This window comes from Pteropus vampyrus, unplaced genomic scaffold, assembly GCF_000151845.1.
Source record: "Pteropus vampyrus isolate Shadow unplaced genomic scaffold, Pvam_2.0 Scaffold152, whole genome shotgun sequence".
NCBI classification, from domain to species: Eukaryota; Metazoa; Chordata; class Mammalia; order Chiroptera; family Pteropodidae; genus Pteropus; species Pteropus vampyrus.
In genome coordinates, this window is record NW_011888933.1 from 3,102,981 (window position 1) to 3,130,039 (window position 27,059).

General features: G+C 44.3%; 1 protein-coding gene across 7 annotated transcripts in view; it reads right to left on the reverse strand.

The window, feature by feature from the left end:
- NRP2 (neuropilin 2) overlaps nucleotides 1-27,059 on the reverse strand; it is a 94,880-nt gene that overhangs the window by 62,109 nt on the left and 5,712 nt on the right. For all 7 annotated transcript variants that reach the window (XM_011369681.2, XM_011369680.2, XM_011369682.2 and 4 more), the window contains exon 2: nucleotides 17,479-17,656. In XM_011369681.2, the coding sequence (XP_011367983.1) occupies nucleotides 17,479-17,656 (178 nt within the window). The remainder of the gene's footprint in view (nucleotides 1-17,478; nucleotides 17,657-27,059) is intronic.

The following is a 27,059-nucleotide window of genomic DNA, read 5'->3' on the forward strand; positions in this document are numbered from 1 at the left end:
CCCCAAACATGGGCTCCCTCTCTCCCTGAGATGACTCTGAGAAGTTCACATCAGCAGTGTCTAGTCAACAACACATTTTTAAAAGGAATCGGCATCATATTAGAGAAGGCAATAAAAATCTTTCTCCCAAAGCAGGGGGCAAATCCCCAGGGACCAGCGTCTATGAGCACATACCTCCCAGCCTCAGCCAGAGGCACAGTGGGCGGCTGTCTCTAGGCTGCCAAGACCTGAGCTCATCTCAAACATAATCAAACTGGCCCAGGATGGAGGAATACACCTCAAAGACATCCTTGGCTAGGTTTGTGGGATGGCGCACACATACTGTGCCATTTTATCTGTACAGACACATATTTTCAGCCTTAGTGTGAGCTCTGGCAGTCTTCACGGTGCTCTGTTTGGGCTCCTTTTCTGGGGTTCCAGTGAATACTCCTGTCACAACTGCTGAGGTGGGGAATTTGGCCCCTCCAGTTCCCTTCTAATTGCTGGCGTGGTACCATTATTTACTGAAAACCATCTATCACCCTCTCCCTCCCTGTTTATTTATTTTGCATCAACCTGTTAAAACAACAAGTAAGACATCTCTTTCGGGTAAAAACAGGGACTGGAAGGCTATCCTCCCTGGGATGTGCCTGCTGGCTCCTGCCACACACACACAGAGTCTGTGGGAACTCACTGCCTGCAGAAGTGGCTTCTCAAGCCAGAAAGGCCTGAGGCCTCACTCCAGCCCCAGGGAACCATATTTCAGATTGCTCAGCCGCTTCCAAATAAATAGGTCTATGAAGGAAGTATAAGGAGTAGACCAGGATTAGTTTATTCTTCTACCCCAGAGAGCTGAAATCCTACAGTCAAAAGAATCACAGAAGCTAGTTAAAGTCTGGGGAAGACGCGATGGCAGGGTTCTCCCAGGAGCTCTGGGGAGACGGCCACAGATTGAGAAAGGCAGTGGGGGTGGGGCATCTGTTTAGGTCTGTGATTTCAGTGTGGGAGATGGTGCTGACTTTGAAAACATGCTTTCTCACTTCCAAAACAAAAGTGGAAAGACATTTAGTTTGTTCTTAAAGGAAATTCCCCAAACCTTCTGGAAAATCTCTCCTTGGTATTTCCACAGTGTGGTAAGCCCGGTGGGACAGTCATGGCCAGCTGAGTAATGGCGATGTCCCACCAGTGTGCACAGTAGAGAAGCCACTTGGATTCCTTAAGCAGATATTACCTGGTTTACCTGGAGTAAATGCAGGCTCTATAGGAAAGGCTCTCCCTTTCCTCTCATACAGGAAGTACACACAAATGAGTTTGTGCCTTATTAGCTGGGTCCCTCAGGCAAGTTACTTAACCTTTCTGAGCCTCAGAAATGGAGTAAATAAGAGTAAAACAGGGATATTAGAACCTTTTTTCCAGGGCTGTTACATAGATTATTTTGGTCATTTAAATCTCACAAGCGTCACTACACAGCTTGGCAGTTAGTATATGCTTAATAAATGTCACTGTGCTCTATTGGATCCTCACACGCATTTCAGAGGTAAAGAGACAGAGCCTTGAGCAGAAGCAACTTTCTTGGAGACACAGAGCACATAAGGAGAGGTGCAGTATAAGCAGGAATGTACATATGTTCAAACGCTTTGGAGGTCATTCTGGCAAAAATGTGACAAAAGTTAATATGCACATACCCTTTAATCTGGCAATCCCACTGCTAGGAATTTTTCCTAAGGAAATAATCAGACAATTGTGCAAAGATGTATATCTTTGTGTGTGTACATATAAAAAGAAGCATGTGCAAAGTGAAAGGATGTTTTGTTTATAAACAGCATCATGTCTAAATGTCCAAAAACAGAGGGTGGGTAAATAATTTGGGTATATGGATAAAATAAAATGCTCCACTGCTATAGTAAATAGTGCTACAGATCTAGATATTTTGTTTTTATGGAAAAAAGACCATGGTATATTGTTAGGATGAAAAAAAAAATAATAGGTATTTTTAAAAGTATGTCTTAAAACATACATGTATGTGTGTATATGTAATTCCTAGCACATACATACAGAAGAAAGCCTGAAAGACTATATACTAAAATATTAGGGGTGAGATATATGGGTGGTGGAATAATTGGTAATTTTTACTTTCTTCTTTGTTCTCTTCTATTATCTGAATTGTTTACAATAAGCCTACATTTCTCTAATAAGCCACAAATACATAAAATAAACTGCTCCCATTAAGAATTTTTTTCCAAGTAGAAGAGTTGAGGAAAAAACCTAGCTTTCATAATTTAACAGATGAAAAAGCAAATATCATCATCACCATCACCATCCATCTCACAGATTGGAAGTGAGGACTAAATAAGACACAGCCTGTGGGAACACCTGGAAGAGGACCAGGGCCATGGCTCACACTCAACAAATACTTTAAAAAATATTTTTCGAAGACCTCCAGATAGCTGCAGTCTTAGTGATGCTGATTTCTCTAGGAAGGACAAAGAGAGGCCCAGACATCCCACTAGTTCCTCATTCGTCAGAATGCGGGGTTTTATCATGTTGCCTAATCACCCGTGGAGTAATTTAGGGGATTAAGAGAATCAGTGATGAAGCAAGGTTACCCAGCAAATGCCACAGCTACAGGCTTGCCTCCATAGATCTACCTCTCCAGATCCGTTTTTGTAATGCAGCTACAAATACATTGTGACACATCTAAATACACATAGAGTAAAGGGATGCATTTTTGAAAAACGTTTTCATATAAATCAATCGTATCATAAATGTTCTCCCTGACCCCTCTGGTGAGTCCTTTTGTGAAGCAAATAACCAGCCCTTCCTTGAGCTTCTTAGAAAAGCTGGTTTTTCCTATCAGGTTTGCTTGAGGGGAGAGAGTTACCAAGAGTTATAATTTGGTGGCTAAAATCTCCCTTCTCTCCAGGGTCCTGGTTCTGCCCTGTGGACAAGCCCCAGTTAACTACCAGCTCTCTGGCTGGGCTTTTTGTATACAGGGCACACTCCAAACGACATGCTGACTTCACACAGAATGTCTCATTTACCTCCTGTGTGACTGACTCATTTGGGGAAATTTTTTATTATTAGGGATTTGTCACAGCTGGAATAAATCTCCACAGAAATTTCAGTGTTGTCAGGTTCATTTGTGAAAGCTCGCAGAAGCTGAGGAAGTTTGTGGTCTCGGAATAAATATGGCTTTGCATCTAGCATCTAACAAACAGCATTTGTTTGGTGAAAAAATCTGGGGTACAAACTCAGGGCTCACCCCCACAATCTGATAACCTGAAAAGTCATTCCTCTTAGAACACATTATTAATTTTCCAGAAGGAAATATAAACCGGCTAACAGACATATTAACCATTGTGTTTGCATTTCATTATTCGTAATCTCCCTCAAATGAAAAAATTCCTTTCAGAGCTCTAACACTACCTTTTAGTATTCTATTCATTCATTCATTCATTCATTCATTCACTTACTTTCCTAAGCTGAAGTAGCCATCTCTACTCCCATTTCTTTTTTCCCCTTCTCTAAAATGATTCCGCAAGTGCCGTTTTACTTTTCTCCTCACAGATTCTCACATCTGCAGGTTGAGCATTTGTCTAGAGAATGCTTTCTGTCCTCTCTTGACTTGAAAGTCTTAATTTCTCTCCCCAAACCCACCTTTGGGGCATGGGAATCTTGACAATGGAATTAATTTTAAGAGTCCACGGGAGAGATATGAAAAAGCAACAGTCTCATCTCTTCCTCTCATCACTAGGCAAACAAGAAAAGAGGCTTTCTCGTTTCCTTAACTCTATCCTGGCAGTCCACCAAAGGCTGGCTTAGCCAACCAAGCCTGCTCTGGGAGGTCCACCACACTGAGGCCCTTCTGGCAGGGCAGGAAGAATGTCTAGCCCCTTCCAGAGCGTGGACGTCCCAAAGAACTGCTTGTGAGGGAATGTCTATGTCACAGGTGAGTACTCGGGTGCTCCGAAGAAGAATGCTGTGTCCATCCCGTGGGATTCAGGTTTACACACCAAAGTACCTGCGTCCACCCACGTCCTGAAGCCATTATCTTTGCCAACCAGGCGATGTCTCCCTTCATGTTTTTTATATCATAAAATGTCGAAGACATCACATCTTGTGTATGACATGCTCTTTCCAGCCTCTGGGCCTTGGTCCTACAATAACTGTTAGTTTTTCTATTGGCTGATACCGTTTCATTCTTCTAAGTGCAAACGTCACCTCCTCAAAGAAACCAGTCCCGATCACTCTCCTTCAGAGAGCATGCCCTTATTCTCGACCTCACCACCCTCTTATTGCCTTTGTAGCTATTATCATAATCTGTAATGGTCTCGTCAATATACTTGTTTACTTGTTTAGAATCTGTGTCCTGCACTTGTCGATAAGCACCACAAGAGCAAGGACCTTGCCTTGTCACTGCTAAATTTATAATACTTGGTACCTGGCAATAACCTTCTGTTGAGTGAACAAATGAACGAGGGTCTTGAGGTTAGTTAGCGTTACCAGTTCAGAAGAATGCACTCTATGATGACACTTTCTGAGGAACTTAATATGTCTGGTCCATTTTATGCTCTCTGCCTTTGTGTTCAACACATTCACTGAGCTATTCTGGTTGCATCTGGAAACCAAAATGTTGCCTCGTGACTCAAAAACACGAAATGTAACATTTTGAGTGGAAGAAACATCTCAAATCATGCTGACAGCATTTTCACTATTAGCGGCAAACAAATCAACTATAATTAAAATGCTGTCAAAGTGATTTGAGATTTTTCTCACACTTTCAAAGTACCATATTTCATGCGTAGATTATCCAGGCCAGAGAATTTATCACCTCCTGGAGTGCCTTTCTTCCAGGAAGCTCAAAGACATCTACAAATACTGTCTTATTAATCCTTACATTAAAACCTGCAGGGAAAATAGGAGGAAAAAACAACACTGCCATGTACAGCTTCCCAATGAAGAGGCTGCAGGATGCTGAAGTCTTTGGTCACTTCAGGCCCAAAGCCTCAGGCTCAGTAAGAACATGTAGCCTTTAGAGAGGAATCAGCTCGCAACAAGGTGGGGTTTTTTAGGAAGCACATTTCATTTCCTTGAATTTCTCCCTTTCATTGGTACCACCCACTTAATAAGAAGCTAGTGTATCAATGGGAAGAACTCCTTTACTGAGCACTTACTATGGGTTAGGCCCTCCGTTTAGATGCTCTTTCATTCAGTCTTCATTTAAAATACACCAGGCCCTGTTGCAATCATCATCCATTTGCAGATGCAGAAACTGAGGCTAAGATTGGTTAAGTGACATGTCCAAAGTCACATGATGAGGAAAGGTCAGAGGCAGGCTCTGAACCCAGACAGTCTCACTCTAGAGTACATAGACCTCACCTCTGTCCGTTTGTCTCATTGTTGCATGAAGATTTGAGAGACTGGGATGTCAGATTGCCACAGCACAAGAATATCGGGAGCTAAGAGGTTTAGTAAAGAAACTGCTTGGTCTCAGTTACAGATTTAACAGAATCTTGATCTTTTTACTTAGTTGTTTTGTTTAAACAAAGCCTATAGGGCTTGCCAAAATTAATAGACAAATCACCAACAGAAGCAGTGAGCAGATTTGGAATTCATGTTTTCAAGACTCACCCAATAGAAACCAAGCTTGTAAGTGTTCAGATGGGATGACATATTAGCTTTTGTAAGTGAAGTATTTTTATAAGCACATATACACTCAAATGTGAACATATGGCTCATTGAGGGAGAAAATAGTATCCTGTATATTTATAAGCTCTTAAAGTACCATCCAGAGCATATATTTTTAAGCCTATAGATTTTCAATAGGGGTCACAGATGAGTTTCAGTAGGTTGGGAAATACCTATGATCACACAGAAATTTTGTGAGTTTGTGTGTATGCACATTTTCCTAGAGAAGGGATCTGTGACAAAAATCTTAAATTACTTTTACAGAGAAACATAGCCATCTATAAGGGAATGTGTACCCTGAGATGTATAGTGCATGGGCTTTGTAGACAAACCCATAGAGTTTCTGGCCCGCACTAGTGATGTGACCGTAGGCAAGGCATTTGTTCTCTGAGTCTCAGTTTCTTCATCTACAAAATGGAAATAATTCCTACCTTTAGGGACTGTCAGAAGGATGGTGAAGGTACATTCAGGCTTAGCACAGCACTAGATGCCTTGGAATATTATTGCCTGGGAGACACTGGCTATTTTTATTATTACCTGTATTCTACAAAGCAGGATGGTGGACTTGGGGGAGAGGAGAGTTACATACACATGATACTTCAGAAACCAAACATGTGATAATTAAATGAAAAGTCAGACCCTTAGAGAGAGTCTCAATGCCTGTCCCCCCAACCCCGCCCCCATCTCAATGCTAGGGAGGGTGGTTTCTAAAAATCCTCCTCCTATACAAATCTATCAACAGTGCTTCGGTCACTTGAGTTTTTGGGATTTCGTTTCAATCTCATGTTTCTGAGCCCAGGCTCTGGAACCAGGCTGCCAGGCTGGGTTCAAAACCACTAGCTCCTTCATCTGCTGTTCTGAACAGCAAGATACTCAACCTCCCTCAATTTGGTGAGTTAATTAACATTGACAACTCGGCGCAGTGCCTAGCACATAGTAGGTGCTCAATAAGTAGCTGTTATTGCTGCTGCTGCTATTATTATTATTAGTTATCTAACTTATTTGTTATCTAACTCCAAGGATTCAAACAGTGCCAAGACTACATTTGTTTGTGTATTTGCACTGGTGCCAGGTGTGTTTTTAATAGTGTCTGTTTGCAGTTCCATTTTCTTCCTTCATTTCTTCTCATCACATATCTCTGATATTTTGAGCTTATTCACAACGCCGTTATAGCCAGGGTCACCACAGCTCTTGAGAAAGGAGGAAATCTGACCACTTAGCAAAGGAAGTATGCGAAGAGAATAACCCAAAACAAAGTGAATTAGTCTTAAAAATCTTGAAGGCAAGAATATGGAAACCACAAGTAACATATATTTATAATTGCTGATTGTTTTTCCGCAGAAGCCCTGGGATGATGGAAAGAGCCTCGTCGATCTCATTGTTCCCCACAGAGCAGGCTGCCAAGACGGCCTTGCAATGCGAGGAAGGAGGCTGGTCCAGACAGGGAGTCTGATACGTGTCACAGCAGATGAACTTTCAGAGAATTAAGGGCACACAACAAAGCCTCCACCACTCCTCCCCTGACCCTCTGGCCGAGCGCTGCTTCCCCCACTGAGCTGGCTCCCCCAGCAAGTCACATTCCTGAGGCCGGGTGGCCACAGATCTGCTCGACTCCTGAACTGGGGAGCACTCTGGAGGCTGGCGTGGACTGTGTTTACTTACATAAGAAATGATTTTCGGTGCCAATGAGAAGTTTAATGTTTTGGGGTAAGCTGTTTTCAGGGTGACTGTTGATTTTTTTCTGTCTGCTGTACACGTCTAGATAGTCCTCACCCTCTGCTTAACCAGTTAGCTTAACCAGCCCCTTGTTAGCATTCTGTAATGACACCAAAGTAAAAAGTAGGTAAGAGCAGCCCACAACTTATGTCCACTCATCAACCAGTAGGCTGGCGCTTGGATTCAAAGGTGCATCCCAGGAGGACCAGAGACTCCCTAAATTATCCTCGCTGGCCTGGGTCAATCAAGCTCGCATGCCTCAGTTCACCTCACCTTGTAAATGGGAACAGGGAACTTGTCCCTGTGCTTCTCAGGGCTGATCGAAAGGGGCACAGAGTAACTGGTACCCCCTGAGGGCAAATCGGAGTACCTGTCCCCGGGCCTGCTGTACTGGCAGCGTCCCTGACCTTGGCTGTGTGAACAGTCCCCTCTGGCACAGGCACTCACTAACCCCGGCTCCCAGAGGGTCTAATTGTGAGAGCGAATCAGAACTTCTCCATCTGTCCAAAAAACGGGAGCCTGCTGGGAACGAGGTGTGCTGGGCACCGGGGAATCAATCACAGCATCGGAAAAGTTCTTTGTTTTTCCATGGACTTAGGCTCCCAATCATTCTTCTATCCCCCTTTGATGGCATCCAGCCTCCGTAACAAAACTTGGAAAATATAAAACCTGTCTAAAAAATGTGCTATGCAGAAATCTAAGCAGGAGACAGTTTGGGACAGTTAGGTGGCAGGTGTAATGGACCCTGTCCTTGGATTTCATTCACTCAGAGCTTCAGGTTACAGAGCTCAGAGCTTTTCCTGGCTCCAGGGGCAAAGTTGTCATTACTGTGCAAAAACCACCATGGTGAAGAAATGATGGGCCTGCACTCACGTCAAGCAGGAAGGGGCTGTTGCCACGCCAGGGTGAAGAGTCTGAACATAGCGCTCAGTGGCCAGTCAGCCGGCACTGCCTCCACCCCTCAAACAGCAACTCGGTCACTGTAATTTCCTCAACGGCTGTGTTCCGAAGACACCAGGGAGCAAAAGCGGTCCGGTCCACGCAGTGCATGTTAAAGCACTCGCTTCTCCCCATCGCAGAATTAAATTGTCTCTGCTCTGAAAGAACTGGCTAGTGTTTGTTGAGGGTGGAAGCGGCAAATGTTCTGAAACGTTGGGTGCTCTTGGCTGAAGGCTCAAGAAGACCAGGAGGAAATATGTCCAAAAAAGACATCAGCTTCTACGAGGAAGGGAACCAGATTGCAGGAAGTCTCCTAGCAGGATGGGAGCGGTGTGAGTCAGACCTTAAAGACTTTTGTTTATCCCACGGCTATAGTGGGACTGTTTGCTTTGTGCATGGAGCTGTTGGCTGGCTGGCTGGCTGGCCACCACATTGCAGTGGCCAGCAGGGTCCTCACAGGGTGGGAGGAAACATTATTGGCAGGGATCAGCTGTGGGGGTCACATGAGGATAAGGGGCCCTGGTGGGCAGTAGGGAAAAGAGACCCCTAGGAGATGAGTCAGTACCCCAACACAACCCATCAGCCTCCCCTGAGGCTTGGCCTAAATCCTGTATCTGCTTGGACCTCAGTTTCCCAGCAGATAAAATGAAAAAATAATAATACTTTCTTACCCTTCTACTACTCTCAAAAGGATGACACATAGACAAATCACTTTGAACTTTTAGATGAAAGGTGCTCTATAAACCTGAGGTCTCATCAACTGTAATTGTTACGGTAATTATTTTAATGATAATAATGATGATAATGGGAGAAGGGGGTTGGGGTGGAGACAAATCTCCTACCTTGAGACAAAGAAAAACTCTTCCATTAAAACCTGCATCGTGATTCCTTCTGCTCCCGGCTCTCAACCATCTCTTTCAAACTGCCAATTCCTGGGCTGAAATATTATTTACTCCTTTCTTTTCCAATAAAACAATTATTTGTTCCACCGTTTTCCCTCTCACTCACTCTCTGGTGTAGAGTCTGGCTTCACCCTGACAGCTCAGCCATGGACTGTTTACATGTCTCGCTCACCCTCCAAGACTCTGGTTCAGCTCCATTGACACTAAAGGCAGAATTCTCTCTGTGTGAGGAATCAATTACTTCCGCTGACACTCTATTACTAGCCCTCACATCTTCGGATTCCAGATGGAGAGTGAGGTGGTGGGAGGATGGCAGGGAATTTGAAGAGGATGGTGAGGGGGGCTGGAGGGAATCGGGGGGCAGGAGGTGAATGCAGGGAGGCAGACAGAGACTATTGACCGAGAGTCAGGCCTCCAGCTTGTATTTAAAGACAGAAAAATCTCTTTCTCCTTGACTGCCCTGCCAGCATCCGGACATGGCAGGAAGAGGCAAAGAAAAGGAATAAAAGAAGAAAAGGAAAAGAAAAGACTTGTCAAGATTATCTAAGGAAATCAGAGAGGCTCCAAATACCTGAGCACTGGGATGGCAGATGACAGCTATAGGTCCATGGACACAGGTGCACGAAGGCGGCTTTGAGGGGTGGGCTTCAAATCCCAGCCCTCCCCTTACTATCTATGTGATCGCTCAGGGCCTCAGTGTCCCCATCTGTTAAATGGGACTAGTACCAGCCCCACAGGGTTGTTGTGAGAGTAACAGGGAAAGTTCTTGGTGCAGCACTGACGGACGCCTATTGAGAGCGCAATAAACGTGCGCTGTTACTGTCTAACTGACAGTCCCCCCACACCACCTACAAACGTACAGTCGAGTCCCTAATGAGACAGAGGAGAAAAATACAGAGAGACTGCCAAGATGGTTGGCTACGAAGCTAGAGAAATAAAGCATAAAAAAATCATGTAGATTTTCCTTTATCATGCTTCGCTGCTCTCCCAAACCTAAGTTCACCTCATACTTTTTTTTCCCCCAAATTTTATTTTGACCCAGCTAACATTTTTTCAAGGATGTTTCTTCTAGGAAAATTTTGATTATGTAAATTAAATACATCTCCGCAATCAACCGAGATGAGTTGTGAGGCACGAGGCCTCATAATGAAGGACGATTATGGAATCTCTTTTCTAGAAGGAAAGACAAGGGCAGCTAATATATTTTTTTTTTTTCTGGGATGATTTATCCAGGCAGAAACAGAAAAATGGAATTAAATTATCTATTTAGTTTCTCTTAATCCAAAGGTTTCACTCCCCCTTGCCAGTAAAAAGGACAAAGCAAAGAGAATATTTTCTTTTCCCCCGCGTCAGACTCATGACTACGGGAAAACACACGAATCCCTTTTTAGAAAAATCGAATTTCTTTTCTTGGTCTATTTCCTCTTCCTCTTTATCCCCTCCACACCCAGAGTTCCCACTGAATTTCTGAAGACAGACTCTCACCCAGTGTAATTAGATGGGAGAATTACATGGAGTTACATGGGGTGAGATGCAGGCCTTTTGGGACCTCTGGGTTCAGAGAAGGTGCCTGTGCTGAGAAGCAGAACAAGCAGGATTGTGTATTAGAAAATCTCAAGTGATTTTCTCAATCAGAAGATAAAGTGCATTGTTAAGAAGGACATCCACACTGAAGCTTGCATTTGGAGAGTTGCGATTGCAACATCGCCTATTTAAAAACAAACTGCCAAAAATAACCGTTGCCCCAACTGTTCTTTAACCTCGGTAGAAAGCGAACAATCTGTGGTGTTTTTTCTCACTTCAGAGAGCTAAGTTGCTGGGTGGAGTCCTTGGTCAAGGTTGGTGAGTGTGGGGTCAGCTGCCAGCTGAGTTCTAGTCAGCAGGGCTGTTCCTGTTTATTGCTTCACGTACCTGGAGGGGGATCTGGTTCTGTCATTAGCAGAGTCGTTGCAATACAGAAAAGTATTGCTGCTCGTTGGTTCCCTGAGGGAATCGGAATATTTCTGTGGATGGGCAGGCAGTAAATCTGGGACAACGTTATGAGTAATCAGCTCAAGGGTCTCACCTGAGTACAAGACACCCTCTTGAACCACAGAGAACTCTCGTTCTGCTTTGATTTCTAGAGACTAGGGCAGACACCAGCTGAAGCCACACCTCCAATTGGACAATGTGGCCTCCGGCCCTCTATTCTATTCATAGGAAAGAGACCTGTGTTCAGAGACAGCCGTGTATAGGAATAAGACCGACTAGCAGAGCCTAATCCAAAGTGTTACCTGGACTTTCCCATGCCAGCCCACTTTCAAGCATTAAACTGGGGTTCCTGACATAGGAAATGAGACCGAGAGACCCTGGCTTAGGAGAGTTGGGGGGGGGTTCAGCAGAGAGACCCCATAATCTCAGTCTTTCCTGCTTCCTGACCACAGCCTCTCTCCAAGATGCTGGAAGTTGCTTAGCCAGGAAATAAAATTAAATAGCTTTGCTCAGGCACCTCTTTGTCTAGAAGAGGGTTTGAATCAGCAAGTCACAGGACAGATCTTCAATTACTATGGTTCCTGAAGGCATTACATTCGCTTCCCTTCTTGTCTTTGACATGCTGCTCTCTGCCTGGACTACCAGCCATACGTACTCTCCCTTTGCCTGGCTAACTTCTTCAGGATCAATGCAGGCATCACCTCCTCAAAGAAGCTTTCCGTGATGTCCCCAGCCTAGGCTGGGTCCAGTGCTGTGGGTTCATATAACATGCCCATATCATGTTCACCATCAGAATGCGAAGTGCTGGGGGAGGCAGTAGAGTGTAAAAGTTCACAGATTACAAAGTAGGGTATTGTGGCTTCAAACCCCTTCTCTGCCACGTCCAAGAGTGGGACTTTGGGCCAGGTGCTTAATTTGTTTGAGCCTAAGTTTGTACATCTGTAAAATGGGCAGAGTACCAATGGCTTCACAGGTTTTTGTTGCAAGGAGCTAATGAGATGATATACGTGGAGTGCTTGGCAAAGTGCCAGGATCGCAGGTGGTGCTCCAGATGTGGTGGCTTTATCATCAGTAACCATATGTTTTTACTTGCTTCCTTCTCCCAAACTCTAAGTTCCATGAGGGCAAAGAGTACAATTTACTTATCACTGTGTTCCTAGTGCTATCATCTGCTTGGTAGACAGTAGGTGTTTAATGACTATTTCTGGATGAATGAATAAATGGTCCATTGCCATTTTGTGGATGAGAGACCAAGTCACAGAGAGCTTAGTGATATCCGCAGCCTGTGTCTTATCCTCCCGCTGTCATTATGTCTCATCACAAAATGGATGAGTAGGGAAGACAGCTCTGTCAGCCTTTCAATGCAGGTTCATGCCACACTGACCTATTTCCTGGCATCTCAAATGTAAAATATCACTAAAACAATCACCTGTACACACCTGCTTAGCACTCTCCAGGACTAGATGCCATAGGGGTATAGACTGAAATATGTGGTCTATGCCCTCCGAGAATATACATGCTCAGAACACGAAGCGACCACACGTGAACTAAAGCAAGCAGAGCAAGGTGCTATGCAGTGTTCTGAGTCCAGAGTCAAGATCCATAATAGAGACCTGGAGGGATCAAGGAAACCAAGGGAAAGAGGAGGAAAGCATGCAGCTGGACCCCGTGGAGGGGTGGGAGAGGCAAGTCTGAGCACTGGGCCGGTGCGGATGTGAGGTTGTGTTGGTTGTTTGACTGGAGTAGAGGGTATTTACTGAGCACGGGAAATGATTGTTGGCTGGGTGGGGAGTGGTCAGATTATTGAGGTCTGGTTTGTTTCCTCTGTTTACTGTAGTCATTTTATCAACCAGGAAAACTGCTACCTTTCCAAGATATCATCCTCTACTTTGGAAGACAGAGACACATCTTCTAAGATTTTGAGGGCTCCTCTGGCCCTAAATAAACACAAGAACACCTTGTTTATCCAGCACGCTTAACTAGAAGGCCAGATATCCCCAAAGCTTAAATATCCAGGACATGGGGGCAAGGGTCAGGGGATGGTTTCAGAAGAAAAGATCATGAGTAGCTTAATTCATGCCAAGGGCTCCATGCACTTCGGCAGTGTCCCTGTCTTCACTCTGCTGTGAGCCTGGCTGACTGAGGCAAACCAGACATGCCGACTCTGAACTGGCTTGGGGCAAAGCTGAGACCCCAGGCCCAAAACTTTCTAATAGACAGCAAGAACTCCTGAAGCAAAATGCACACTCATCATAAAGGAGTAAGAAAAGGTCAGAAGAAGGAAGCTCCAGGAGGCAGGCACACTCATGACAGGAAGTGACGGCAAGAGCATTGATAGAAAGAAGTCCGAAACTCCCCCATGACAAAACATAAAGATACTAACACGGTTGCTAATTTATCGTACATCTACGGGAACAAGATGCTGCTGATTTTGCAAAGTAGTTATTACCATCACAGTTTTGCAGATGAGGAAACTGAGGCCTGGGAAGTTTAAAAGGTCAACAAAAACTCAGCTCTAAACCTACCCAGCCTCCGTCACAAAAAGCGAAGTTTAGAATTCGAAGCCCGAAGAATCATCATAAAAAAAGTTGACTCTCCTTAGTTTTGGTTTTAAGAAGACAGAGAAGTGTGGCGCATGTTTCTGAATGTCCTTTGTCAGATAACCTTTTTAAAGAGAACTTTTGGAACTTTAAAGGGGTATGTTTTAGCGCCTGGAAATTTCACTTCGATGGCAAACCAGACACTGTGCTGAACACACACATAAAATCATTAGTACAGACTTCTGTGTGGGTGTTTAGCCTAAAAAAAAAACATTATTTCAAGTCTTCTTAGTGGTTTTTGCACTTTGTGAAACACATTCTTCAAGATACCCATCTGGGAATGACCAATTCTTAAAAGGACCCAGGCTCTTGATTTCGGTTTTATTGGGTGGAGCCTCCGGGCTGGCCTGGAATGCCAGGCCTGTGTGAGGACTCACGAATAAGCCGTGTGTATCATACGCAGGTGGGTGTTTTTCAAAATGCATATATTTTAGATTTCAGAAACGGAAAAGAATATTCAAGTTCGTGTGCATATGTTTCTAAAACCCTAACATTCAGCCCATTGCCTGGTGACTCAAGTGAAAGGCAGCAGAATCTTCTTCCCACCACAAGGAATGAAATGGCTTCTCTCTGTTTGCTCAGATGGCCCTGAGTTCCTGCGCCATACCAACCTGGCAGGGCCACAGGGGCCTCTGGTTGCTGCCCGTAACTGGTGACTAGGCCCCAGAGCAGCCTGTGGGTGCTGCTGGGGTTTGGTTTCCTAAGGATGGCCAGAGGGAGGAGTCGGGGAGCTCACCACAGACTGTGGCCCTAGGTGGTACTGACTCAGGCTGAGGCTTGTGAGTGAAAGTTTCCAACCAAACAGCGATATTAAATGGAATGAAATCAACAAGTGATGGTTAGGGGAAAAGGTCTCTGTCTGGGGTTTATTCAGCAATGGCCTCGACCTTTGGAATGCTGATTTCAAGGCACAGAGAGCCAATGGCACTGGCCAGGATAACCCTCCCCTATCAGGGCCTGTTCCCGGGTCACGGGGCAACCTTTGCAGTGAATCCTGCATAGAGGGAGAAGAGGGGAAACACGAGTGGGCATGCTGACCGCTGCCCTTTCTCCACAGCGGGACTGGCTGTTTTTCCGACTTTTTAATTTTTCTCGTTTCCCTTTTTGCAGGGATGTTACTGCTGTGTTGTTTTCTCATCAGAATCGAACAGTTTCGGCTGTCTTGCCTTGGTAAGCATCCCGCCCTGTGGGCTTTGAGACCCAAACACAATTTGAAACCTGCGCCTGAATGAAGGAGAAAGGAGGCTAATTTCCTTTGAGACGGGTACTGTCCAAACCCAGGAGCTCCCTCGGACCGAAAATGAGAGAGGGAAGGAATGAGAGGAAGAACAAGGCAGAACTTCCAAGACTTCAGTGAGGTTAATTGTTCCTTTCACAAGAAAGTGAAACAAGAACGTGGGGGACGAGAAGCCGGATGGCCGGAGAAGGTTAAAAACACCTTGCAGTGTGAGAGGTTGAGAGAACTGGATGTGTCTTTCTAAATACAAAAATTATTTGAGATGAGAGAGAAATGGGAAGTGGAGGGGAAATGAGGGAGGGAGAGAGGTTATAGAGGAGGCTTGACCCTAACAGAGCCTTTCTGACAATTTGGCACTGGGGGAAAGAGACCCCAGGAAGTTTTTTTCTGACCTCTCTGACCTTTCCAGCTCAAGCCAGAAGCATAGAATGGGAGAGTGGAGAGAAAAACAGGAAGCTACTTAGTGAGGATGATAAGCCAGAAGATAACCTGTCACTCGCTTGCTTCCCCTGCTCAATTCCAGCAAGAAACCACTTTGTCCCTCCTCCACCAGAGGCTTCGGCAGCCTGGAGTTCTCCCCATCTCTGGGACTGAGTCCTATAGGGGGAAGGGGGACCCCACACCCCCAAGCAGGGCGAGGGCATGTCTTCCTGGCTTTTCATACTTCCCAGCATGTTTAAAGCCACGCTCACTAGCTCCTGAGTTTTTCCTTCCAAGGCCATGTCTTCTCCCTCTGCCACTATGAATATACATAAGATGACCTCTTAGCAATTTCCCTGGGAGATATGCTGGCATAAGCAGAACAGAATTTGGCCCTCAGCTGAGAGAGGTGCTTAGTCAAATTTCTCTGAGCTCCTATCCGAGCTCCCTGTGCATTACGCTTCAGTTTGTGCCAACGTTCTGAGCCCCGCCAGAAGCACCAAGAGCAAAAACACCTTATAAAGAAGCTCTTCTAAGAGACATTCTTGGTAAAGTTCACTGGCAGGAAATGGGCAGCCTTGAGATGCTGTGCAAATGTATCCGGGATGTGCATTTAACTTCGACAAAGAGGAACTGATGAGTTACCCTATGTCATCCATTGAGTCAAGAGTGGATCTGGGATTAGAAACTCTGTCTTATGACTCTTTGTCACATGAGGCATCCATCCGAGGAAACCCTTTGCTTTTCAACAAAGACTACCTCTTGTTAGGAGAAAGCCATTATGTAGGTGCAAAGTAGTCCTTGGAGGATGACAATGACATCAATTCACCACCTCACAGTCCAGCACTGGGTACAGAGGGGCCTATTTCCTCCGTGAGGAAGTGCTGGCTGAACCTAAGGCTGCTCTCTGCACCTTTCCCACCAGCTGGCCCCTCTATCGATTTTTCAATACATGCAATGCCTTGGTCACAGGAAAGGATCAGACAATGTATTAATCACAAGGGGGCTCTGAACAGTGGCACGTCGTTGGTGTGTGTCTGGAGCAGGACATGATCTCAGCATATTCTCTCCTGCACAGAAAACTTTCACTTTTGTTTCAATGAGGAGAGACTGTCAGATAGAATCCACTAGACAGTACAAAGCACAGTCACGTTCTTAACATTACAACGCTCCTGCTCCCTCGCCTTAACTTATAGGGACCTCGGTGTTAACATGGCATTTTTAAAGCACTCACAGATGTCTAAGTGCCCACTTGGTGTCTCCTAAGCCACACATTTCCACAGTGACAGAACCTGTCAAGTGACCTCAGGTGACTGACAGAAGGTCTCTGGGTTTTCTCATTCGCAAAATGAAGGTCATAAAGGCCCCAATCTCCCAGGGCTGTTATGAGAATTGAATAGATTGGTATTTATAAGCAATTGGAAGAGTGTTTGTTAAATAAACTGAGTTTTGAGACTCTAACCTGTGCAGCACAACCAAGAATCAACACAAATTTTAGCCCTACCAGTGGAGACCCAGATTTAACTCTCTGTAAGGAAACCAGCTGCCGCTTCATAAAATAACAGCCTGATCCTCCACGGCTGGATGCAGAGGAAGCCCCTACTTGGGGATTTGGCTACTATTTTATTAAAGAAGCTGGTGGGGTTCCTCAGTGTGGTAGCAGCAGTGAAAATGGGGAGATCTCCAAGGGGAAGGTAAATCCCAAAGTCAAGAGCTGGAGATTTTTAATCCACCCTCTGCCCCCACAAAGAATTCTCCTCCTCTGCCACCCGTTTTTGAAGATGGGGTGCTATTCTTTACACTCTCACTCCAGAAGGCTCTTTCCTCCATGCTATGGGACAGCGAGGCCTTCATTTCCCCCTGAAGGAGAATGCCACCTTGAGGTTTCCCTCTGGGGTCAGGATCCAGCACCGTTCAGCAGGTCCTGGGGTTAGGGGTGTGGCCGTGAGGTGGTGACAGTGGCAGGAGCCCGGGTTGGTGGGTGGGAGTTGCCTCTCGGAGGCACAGTGGACAGGATAGTGCTTACTTGCAGTCGTGCTTCTCTATTTCAAAGTGGGGGTTGAAGTTGAGAACAATCTTCTGGTTGGGTTCGGGGGCATAAACAATCCACTCGCAGTTCTGGTGGGAGGGGTAGTCCTGGGGGTAACCTGGGGAGGTGATGTAGCCAGCATCTTTGGAATTCAAACGACCTCCACAGGGTGGGTCTGAAAGAGAAGGCAAACAAGCCAAAGAACTTCAACTATGTTACAGCATTTTTTCCCTCTCCCTGTTTCTCTTCTCTACCAGTGGCTGATTAAAACTGTTTTACAGACCTTGTATGGCAGTCGAGAAGACTAACCTACTTACTCATTCACTGGAAGAGATTATTTCAACTCATCCTCCCCTCCACTCACCCAGCTAAACACACGCGCGCGCGCGCGCACACACACGCACACACACACACACACTTCCCAAGTGAAAATATTTTAGAAAATGGTCGTAAATATTCCCAATTACATGCTGAGATTAAAAAAACAAAACAAAACAAAACAAAAAAAACAAGAAAGCTGCGAACTTAACATGCCTCCCTGCCTTTTCCTGTCTCCCCTCCTTTGCCCATCTTCTGCTCGTTCAAACCTCTCATCTCTATCTTTACCTCATAAATCCTTCATGTTCTCTGGTGTCTCCCAGCCCAGCCCAGCCCAGCCCAGCCCAGCCCAGCCCAGGCAGCCAGAAGTAACGGCTCCGAGAATTGACAATAGTGGTTTTGTGGTGCCGACCCACAAGCAAGCCTGGTAACAATTACATGTGATGCAGAGGAAGCATTTTCAGCTTTGGGCCAGAACAGACCCTGGAGGGTGATTTCAGCTTTTTTTTTTTTTTTTTTTTTAAGAAAGAAAAAGCAAAACCCCCAAACACTTAATTCCACATACACCACAAATTTGATTTATTATTTCATTATACACCACGTGGAAAAATCTGCATTGGAGAATCCACTGGCTCTGACCTCAGAGTTTTGACAAAAAGTGCTTTGTGCTGAGTGGACGGCTGTGTTTTTTCCGTGCTTTCTGCCCAAAGTCCCTCCTGCATGGTCACCGCCACCAGAGTGTGCTGCTGCTTTGTCTCGTGGTAACCAGCCCTTGGAAAGGCGGCTGCAGGGGAGCAGCTGGCCAACTCCTTCCCAGCACTGCCTGGCTGGAGGTAAACAGCTTCGGGCGTGTGCCAGGAAGGAAGGGGGCGATCTTCAAAGGCAGAAAAGGTGGGTGATGACATTTGAAGAATCTCATATATTTGGGAGTGAAGTTCTTTAATCCCCAGGAAAGGGTTCCTGGGACATGGGGGGTTTTGCTTCCTTCCTCAGTAGGACAGAGGATGGAAAGGCACGAGAGACCTGGAGATGTGCAGAAGCCTCTGGGAGATCTTCCGGAGAGGTGTGCCTCTCTTAGCATCAATCACGATTTAATATCGCCATCTGCATGGAGCAGCATGGGCCCGTGAATTATGTATTAGGGCTCAGCAGCCACCAGACAGGACAGGGCCTTTCTCCTGTGTTCACTCTTTGAGGGAAAGGGTCATGCATTTTTTAACTCTACAGGTGCACTTCACTATTCCCCCCGCCTGTTGGCATTACTGTCTTCCAGACCTCTGCTTTAGATTACCAGCCTGACAGGCTTTAAATGCATAAAAGATGGGTACACTGCACAATGATGCTTGGGACACACAAATCCACACAAGTAGCCTTTTAGGCATCCTGCCTCTAAGAGCTCAAACTGTGCTGTGTTGAACTGCCCAGAATCTAATGGATTCAGGTTCCATTTCCTACTGGGTGGAAAACAAAAGCAGGCCATTTCCTCTGGCTAGCAGAGACCACATCATCCTCTGACTAATGACCCTGCACCCTCCCCAGTCCAGGAGGACAATGGGCCCAGCCCTCCCAGCCAGATGAGGATGAGGCCAGCAGTGAGGACTGGTGCCACCAGTTCCTCTGCAGCCAGTCTGGAAGGTTTTCCAGGTGCCCACACCGCTCACCCATGCTGGGCACCCAACATTTTAGCAAGTCAAATGGTGGTCTTTTGGTCCTGGCTCGCATGCGTGAAATAGGACTGAGAGTGGCCCTCTGAGAAGGCGGGAGGTGTGAGGACTTGGACCACCCACTGTCTTACCAAGCTAGCAGGAGAGGAGATTTTCTACTAAACTTTTAAGAAAACAAGAATTTCTTCCCCTCAATCCCACCCTGCCCCCACCCAAGTTTAAGCTTTTGATAATTAGAGCAGGCACACATAATCAGCGAGAAAGACAGGAAAGTTCCTCATAGGAAGGTTTCATTTCTGATCCACACCAAGAGCCATCATTTGCCAACTTAAGAAAAAATTTAAACTATATATATCTCATAGCCGATAGTCTGCATTTTCTGCTGGTAAAAATTTACTTCACTCCAAGAAAAAGGAGTCAGTCGCCCATTTCTTTTTTTTCCCCCTGTCCTTTATTGAAGAAAATCAAGGCACTTCTTAAAATATTTGAGAACTCATTAAAACATCTGCTTTGCTTGCATGTAGTTAGCCTTTTCAATATCCAAACATTTATAAACGCACATTCTTGTTTGGATGGCACTCACACTCAGAAACCCACACAAACATAGATACCGAACATACATCGGGTACACACACATATTAGAAATTCACACTTTAGTCCTGTACACACTTTCACACTCTCTCACAAAATATCACACATCATTTGTGCAGACATACATCCACCAGGATAAATCAGAATTTCAATCTCTTTGTTCCTTGGAGAAAACCGAATTCTTGAAAAATATCGGTACAATTTGTAAAGAAAACACACTTAATCATTCTACACCTCCTCTTGATAATTGATCTTTCCTTTCCAGGTTTTGGAACCTTCCATTTCTTAAATGCAAACACGCTCCCAGGAGAAACGAGCTGGGCTGTGTCTTCTGAGGAGCTATACCATCCATTCCTTTGGAGGCCTTTATAGTGTTCCAAAAGAAACAGTAAAAACGCTCTGTGTCCTGTTTCAGAGGGGGTCCAGCCCAGCTAAAAGAGAGTTGAACTCAAGGGCAAATCCCTTTAGGCCAATGCGCATTTACCCAAGGGAAACTGACCCTGTTGAAGTCTGAACTATGGAGCCTGTTTGGTGAGCTGACAGGGGACTTCTTTCTCCAATGCTTTTGTGAACCCTTTCACCTGGGGCAAATTCACTTCCCAAAGAGAAGCAGGCAAACCCAGGCCTGGACTGTTGAGAGCAGGTTTTTCTCCTACATCTGGGAAGGAAGCCAAAGAGATGGGCCAGGTCAGGACAGAAATCGACCTCAAACAACAGTTTGGTGGTTACCAGAGGGGATGGGGGAACGAAGCGGGTAATGGGGGTCAAATATTTGGTGATGGAAGGATGCTGGACTTTGGGTGGTGAGTACACAATGCAATATACAAACGAGTATTATGAAATTGTACACCTGAAACTTACATAATTATATTAACCAATGCTGCCCCAATAAATTTAATTTTTAAAAAAGTAATTTGAGATAGAGAATATTAAGTTCTAAAGCCACAAAGTTCTGATTCCTCCCCTACCCGCCGACATAATAACTACTTAGGTGTTTTTATTTGACATATAAAATGTCAGATTATTTCTGACATTTCTCTCTCTCTCTGTTGTCTTTCTGTCTCTGTCTCTCTGTCTCTGTCTCTCTCTGTTTCTCTATCTTTCTGTCTCTCTCTGTCTCTCACTTGATCGTGGTGTATAATCTTTTTAATATGTCTGTCTCTGTCTCTCTCTCTGTCTCTGTCTCTTTCTCAATTTTTCCTCAGATGCCCTTGATTTGCTGGTGGACTAAGCACCATCTGATGCTGCCCAGGGGTAACCTGGCCTTGGATCAGGTAAAGATATTTTGCACCCACTCACAATTCTAAAGCACTCTGCCAGCCTCAGAAGAAACTTGCCCTCCTACAGAACGTAGTTTCAGACAACACACTGGTTCCTTGCAATATTTGATTTTTAGGAAGTACTAAGAAGGAGTAAGAGAAGACCTTTTAAAAAATCTGGTCTGCCTTCTAGGAAAAGAAACTGGAGTTGTTTTAAAGGAACACCGTATGGCCTGAACTCGACAATAATTTTCGTGAAAAACTGAAGCCTGACTGTACTGAGGACTTTTAAATGATGAGAAACACAGTAGCCAGAGATACTAGGCAACAGCCTGCTGGCAGCCCCACCATAACAGAACAATCAGATCACTTAGGGTGTTGTTAAATGTGGGTGTGGGTCTGGGGTCATGGGACAAGGTCACCAGGAAGGGGAGTAGGTGCTGATATTAGCAAGGAGAGAGGCATAGCACCTGGATTCTTGGCGACCTTCCTGGGTCTCAGCATCCTAAACTATAAATCAGTGAGTGGATTGTATTAAGTGTGTAGTTTTCAAAATTCTTTTTAGAGACGTTTGTTTGTTCATTTTTCTTTTTTTTTTTTTCCTTGAACAAAACTCTACCCAGAACTTCAATGTGCAAAGCAGCTCAAAGTGGAGCTCTTCTTGGGGATGGAGGGTGGCCAGAATCTGTGACGTGTCCGGGCCTCAAAGTCCCGCCCTTCATCGCTGAGTCCCTTTTCCATAAGCACGTCAGGGCTTCCTGACACAGGGTTTGAAACCCACTGAACCAGACCTTAGCTCCCTTGTAACTTTAAAATGCCATGGAAAAGAGAAACAGTAGAAGGATTTGAAGATATCTATTTTTTATATATACCTGAGGGCACTTGGTGGAGAAAAGTGTCTCATTTCCCCTAAAAATAATACATTTTATTTACTTTATACTTTATCCTTTATCCACAGCAGAATCCCATCCTATTCCTATTTTCACAACACTGTTTTCATTTAATTATTAGTAGCAAGGCAATGAAGAAGCTCTTTCTCCTACCTAAAAAGAGAAAGGGTTGTCACCTTGCCACTTAACTAGTAAGAAGCCTTGTATTCAAATATGTCTCACCACTGGCAAGCTGTGTGACCTTGGGTAAGTGAGTAAGCGACTCTGAGCCTTCATTTTCTCATCAATAAAATGAGGAGAGGGATTCTAAAGGTCAGTTCCAGTTTTAAAATGTAAAGTCTATATAATGAGGTGGGGAAAAGATCCTATTACCTATAAATGAATCAAAAATTAAAGATTCTCTACTCTCCTAGACAACCAGATATTTATTTAGATGCTATTCCCGTTTCATCTGCTTTAGGTAAGCCTAAAACAAAACTCCAGGATTCTTCAGATGAACATGTCTGTCTTGCATTATGGAGAGTTCAAATGTCTCTTTTAATCACATTAGCTCTATTGACGTGAGTTTCTTTTCTTAACTGAGTCTGTGGCTGCGTATTTATAAATATTATGGATACACAGTTCTGTGTGTGAGTATGTCAACAATAGTGATGCATGAAAGACCAAAAAGAGTTTCTTGAAATCCCTCACCCAAATCATTACAGACTTCTGCCCAGGGTTTTAACCAAATTTTGCTCAATAATGTGGCCTAAGCTGCTTTTTAAGAGTGTGTGTGTGTGTGTGTGTGTGTGTGTGTGTGTGTGTGTGTGAGCTGAAGCTGGATTTTGTTTTATTCAAAGCGACTTCAGCCTGTCACAAGACAGTCTCATAAAATCTGTATCTTGGCTTATGTTGGGAAGAAATGAGCCAATCCATCAGCCCAGGAATGTGACTGTTTGACCACTTCCTAAGGCAACTGGGAAGGGATGCAATCTATTCAATTTATGGGGCCGAGTGGCAGTGAATGATGCACTCTTGAAGGCACAGCAAATGGGAATCTCTGTGAACTTCTGCAGTGATGAAGTTCAAAATCTGAATAAAAGAATCTCTGGGAGGGCAGGAAGGAGGGGATCAGAGAGTGGAGGGAGGAAGCCAAACATGAGCATGGAAAAAGGAACGAGGCACACTCCCACTTCTAGAACACCTCCAATGATTCGCCAAGGAGAGAACTGGGAATTGGGTCTGGAAATGGAGCCATTGGAAAGTCTCTTCTCCTCAATCTGGATTCTAAAAACAAACCTTCATTGAATCGTTAAAATGTAAGTTTGATGTGATTACCTCCCCTGACCTCGAATCATGCCACCTGTGGTAACCTTGTTATTTGTCATCTTATATCATAAACAAATGCAATTCCAATAGGGCAGCCAATATAATATCATTAGCTTATATTTATGTCCACTCTTTTCCAGCCCTCATTGCAAATGCAATTTTGATGCCATTGATGAGAGATCTGGGATTACAATTCCTGACCATTTCGACAGACATTTGGGGAAGGAAATAGAAGAATAATAATTTTGAGGTCTCTCCAAAAACCAAAGAAAGAAAAAAAAAAGGTAACATAATATTTTTTTCATTTATTTTGATTAACTGAAGGCTTATGTTGAAACGTCAATGGCTCCCCATTGGTTACTAAATGAAATTGAAACCCCTTAGCCTAGCAATTTGGGCCTTACATTTAGCCCAAGCTACTATTTCCAACCTTATTTACAATTATTTCCCTCAACACATTCTAAACTGCAGCTTCTGAGTGTTCCTCAAATAAATCCGGTGTCCGTTTCTCTGTTCCCACCGTCCCCTTTCCCCGGTATGCTTTTCCAGCTCTAAATCCCATCTATTCTCTCAATCCAGGCTCAGCTGCCACCTCTGCCTTCCCTGATGACCCGCACTAGTCGTAGGGTTTCTCCTCTCCCTATCTCAAACCTTGGAGACTGAAGCTCTTCAGTATCTTCTCAGGTGTGTGAGAACTCTGAACGCCCTTATCCATTTGGCTGGACCACGGCAACGTGAGGGCATGACCCCTTTCTGACTCATCTTCAGGAAGCCCTACAGGATCGAACCCAGAGCCTTTCCCAAGAATCAGACTCAGTGAGGTTTGAGGAACTGATAAATTACTTACTAACAGGTTAAAGTAACACCAAAAGTATCAGTAGGTATCATAAATTCTAAGAAAGCTTTATCACAAATTATTCTGCTTCTCCTGCTATGACTCTTCCTTCCCAGCCCACAGCTGCTATTAAGTGGGATTTTTTTTTTTTTTTAGTGGTGAACTGAGTGTTTAAACAACTTGTTTAGGATAACATTACCTAGTCATAAGTCAAGGCAGAGTTAGTATGAACTAAATCTCCCAATACAGCCTAACCTCAGATAATAATGATGAAGTTCAAAAGATACTTACATTTTAATTCTAGTAAAGGTAAAATGATTTATTAGAGGGTTTTCTTGCCCCCTCACTCCAGCCCCTACCTTGCCATAGGTAAGTTCTAGATATTTGTTGTCACTAGCACCAGGACGATGCAAACTATTACTTGATCACTAAACTGTTGGCTGGTAATGAACTGCCTCTTGCTGGGTGTCTAGTGTACTTCTCTCTACCCATTCCACATTTATTTTAAAGATTAAATGACTTCAGAATAGGCTTGAAAGGTACCAGATACCCTTCTCCTCTCCCCCTGGTCCCCAAGATATGACTTTTGGGCACATATGTTTCATTTTCTCCCTTTATCAAAACAATTATTATTACCACTCGGTCCAGTAATTTTAATTCCCTTTATCTTCTTCACTGAAAGACTGGCCAGAACAAAACGACTAGTTATCAAAGGATCTTTGGACGCAGTGAGGCAGGGTCACAACTGGACATGCGCATTAGGCAAGAAGCAGCCCCAATCACCGCACACAACCCGGAGAGCTTTCTTTGTCAGTCCCAGGGTCCCTTCCTTTTTTCTGGATTAGATCATGACTCTTTTATGAGGACCCAGAGGGAAATGGGATTATTAAGAGTCTTGCTGGGTAAAAGCTATTTTGTCTTTATAACGACTTTTTTGAGTTCAGCTGCTGAGAGGCCTTAATGCTGGAGTAGAAGTTATTACACATTTCGTGGGGTGGGGGGAGGGAGAGCACCTTCAACACTGGGCTCCCCACTGAGCACACTTTCCTGATGAATGATAGAAGAGGAGAAATGGAAAGGAGAAGGATTTAAAATAAAACAAAAACAAAAACGAAAAAACCAAAACAACAACAACAAAACGCAAAGAGCTGTAAATCTGAGATGAGAACCCAGCAGAGAATATCCATCTCTGAAGAACTGTGTTGAGAGATAATCTGACGCTTATAAAACACAGGCAAAAGTTTAGTGGGGTAAGAGCTGTGAGTGTAATTATTTACTTATTAAAAAAAAACTCAAAAATAACATAAACTTAGCACAACGGTTATCGTGTACTTTCTGTGATTATGAGATACAGTTAACCCCACTGAAGCTGTTTTGAAGATTAAATGACTTCAGAATAAGCTTAAAAGGTACTAGCCAGTATTCTATGTAATCTGTCCTAGCACAACAACCCTGTGAAGTAGGTATGATTATCAAAGACATTTATAGATAAGGAAACTGAGGTACAAAGAGATGAAGTATTCTGGACCACAGACTGGCAAGTGGCTGAGCTAGATTTTTAAGCCAAGCAGTCTGGCTCCCATGCTTCAGAAGCTGGAAAGCCCAATGAAGGTCCCCCCAAAACTTATATGTGACTCACTTATTTTGTGGCATTTAGGAAAAGACAAATGTTTTGCCTGTTTTGAAAACTCCTTTTTCTTTTCCTGTGCCAGTAATCCGTCTGTGTGGACAATGAGAAATGTGTTCAAGGCTGGAGTGTGAGAAAGCTGGAAGCACTTAACACCTTCTCCACTCCCTGAACACACAGGCACCCTGCTCCTTGTCATCCTGGCTCTCTTTCCTGTGGACTGGAAACCAAGGTGTGTGTTTGGGGGTGTGGTGAGGTGGATAGGATGCTCAGGTATGAAACGCTGTGTCACAACACCGGAGGGTTTTTTGTTGACAACTCCCATTTTTCTCCTTTCTTCTCAACCCCACTCTTAGTTTATGCTAAATGCCACGCTGTTATTGTTCTACTGGATAGGAGCAGCATTTTCAGAAATGGGGGATTTATTTTTATAGCACAGCTGGTCTGCCAAAGGTCACATAATTTGGCAATGTTCCCAGTGGTTAAAAATTAATTTCTCCTTATTAATACAACCAAGGTCCCATAGGATTGGAGCTCAGCCTTATCTAAACTTGACAGCTTCCTAAACCTTTAGAAGATGCTTTCTCCTGGAGGGCCAGCCACACTACAAGGCCACTGTGTCTAGGAATCCAACCCCACCGAATCCTGTTAGGTAAGGAAACCATCAAACCTCTAGGCTATTTCTCACCAAAGCAGGCTCTCCAGGACAAATTTCCACAGTATTTCCCAGGAATGGGTTAATTAAAAAAAAAAAAAAAAGAATTTCTTACCTGGAAAGAACAGTACAAAGACTAATTACTGGGGATCAAACGCATGTCTGCCACTCAAGGAGGGTGCCTCAAGGATTGTCCAGTGGCAAGTGATGGGTCAGGTGATATAATACCTCAAATATGTTAATGATATTACAAGCTACTTCCCTGACGTCACTTTTCAAGTCCTTTCTTGTCAGTGCAAAAAATTAAAAAGGTATTATGCTTCTGCTTTACCCTTAAAAAAGAAAGAAAATCACATCTCTATTTCCTAAAGTCTTTCCACACTGGACTTTCAGGGAATATATTCTGAAAACTCTTTACCAATGAACCTGGC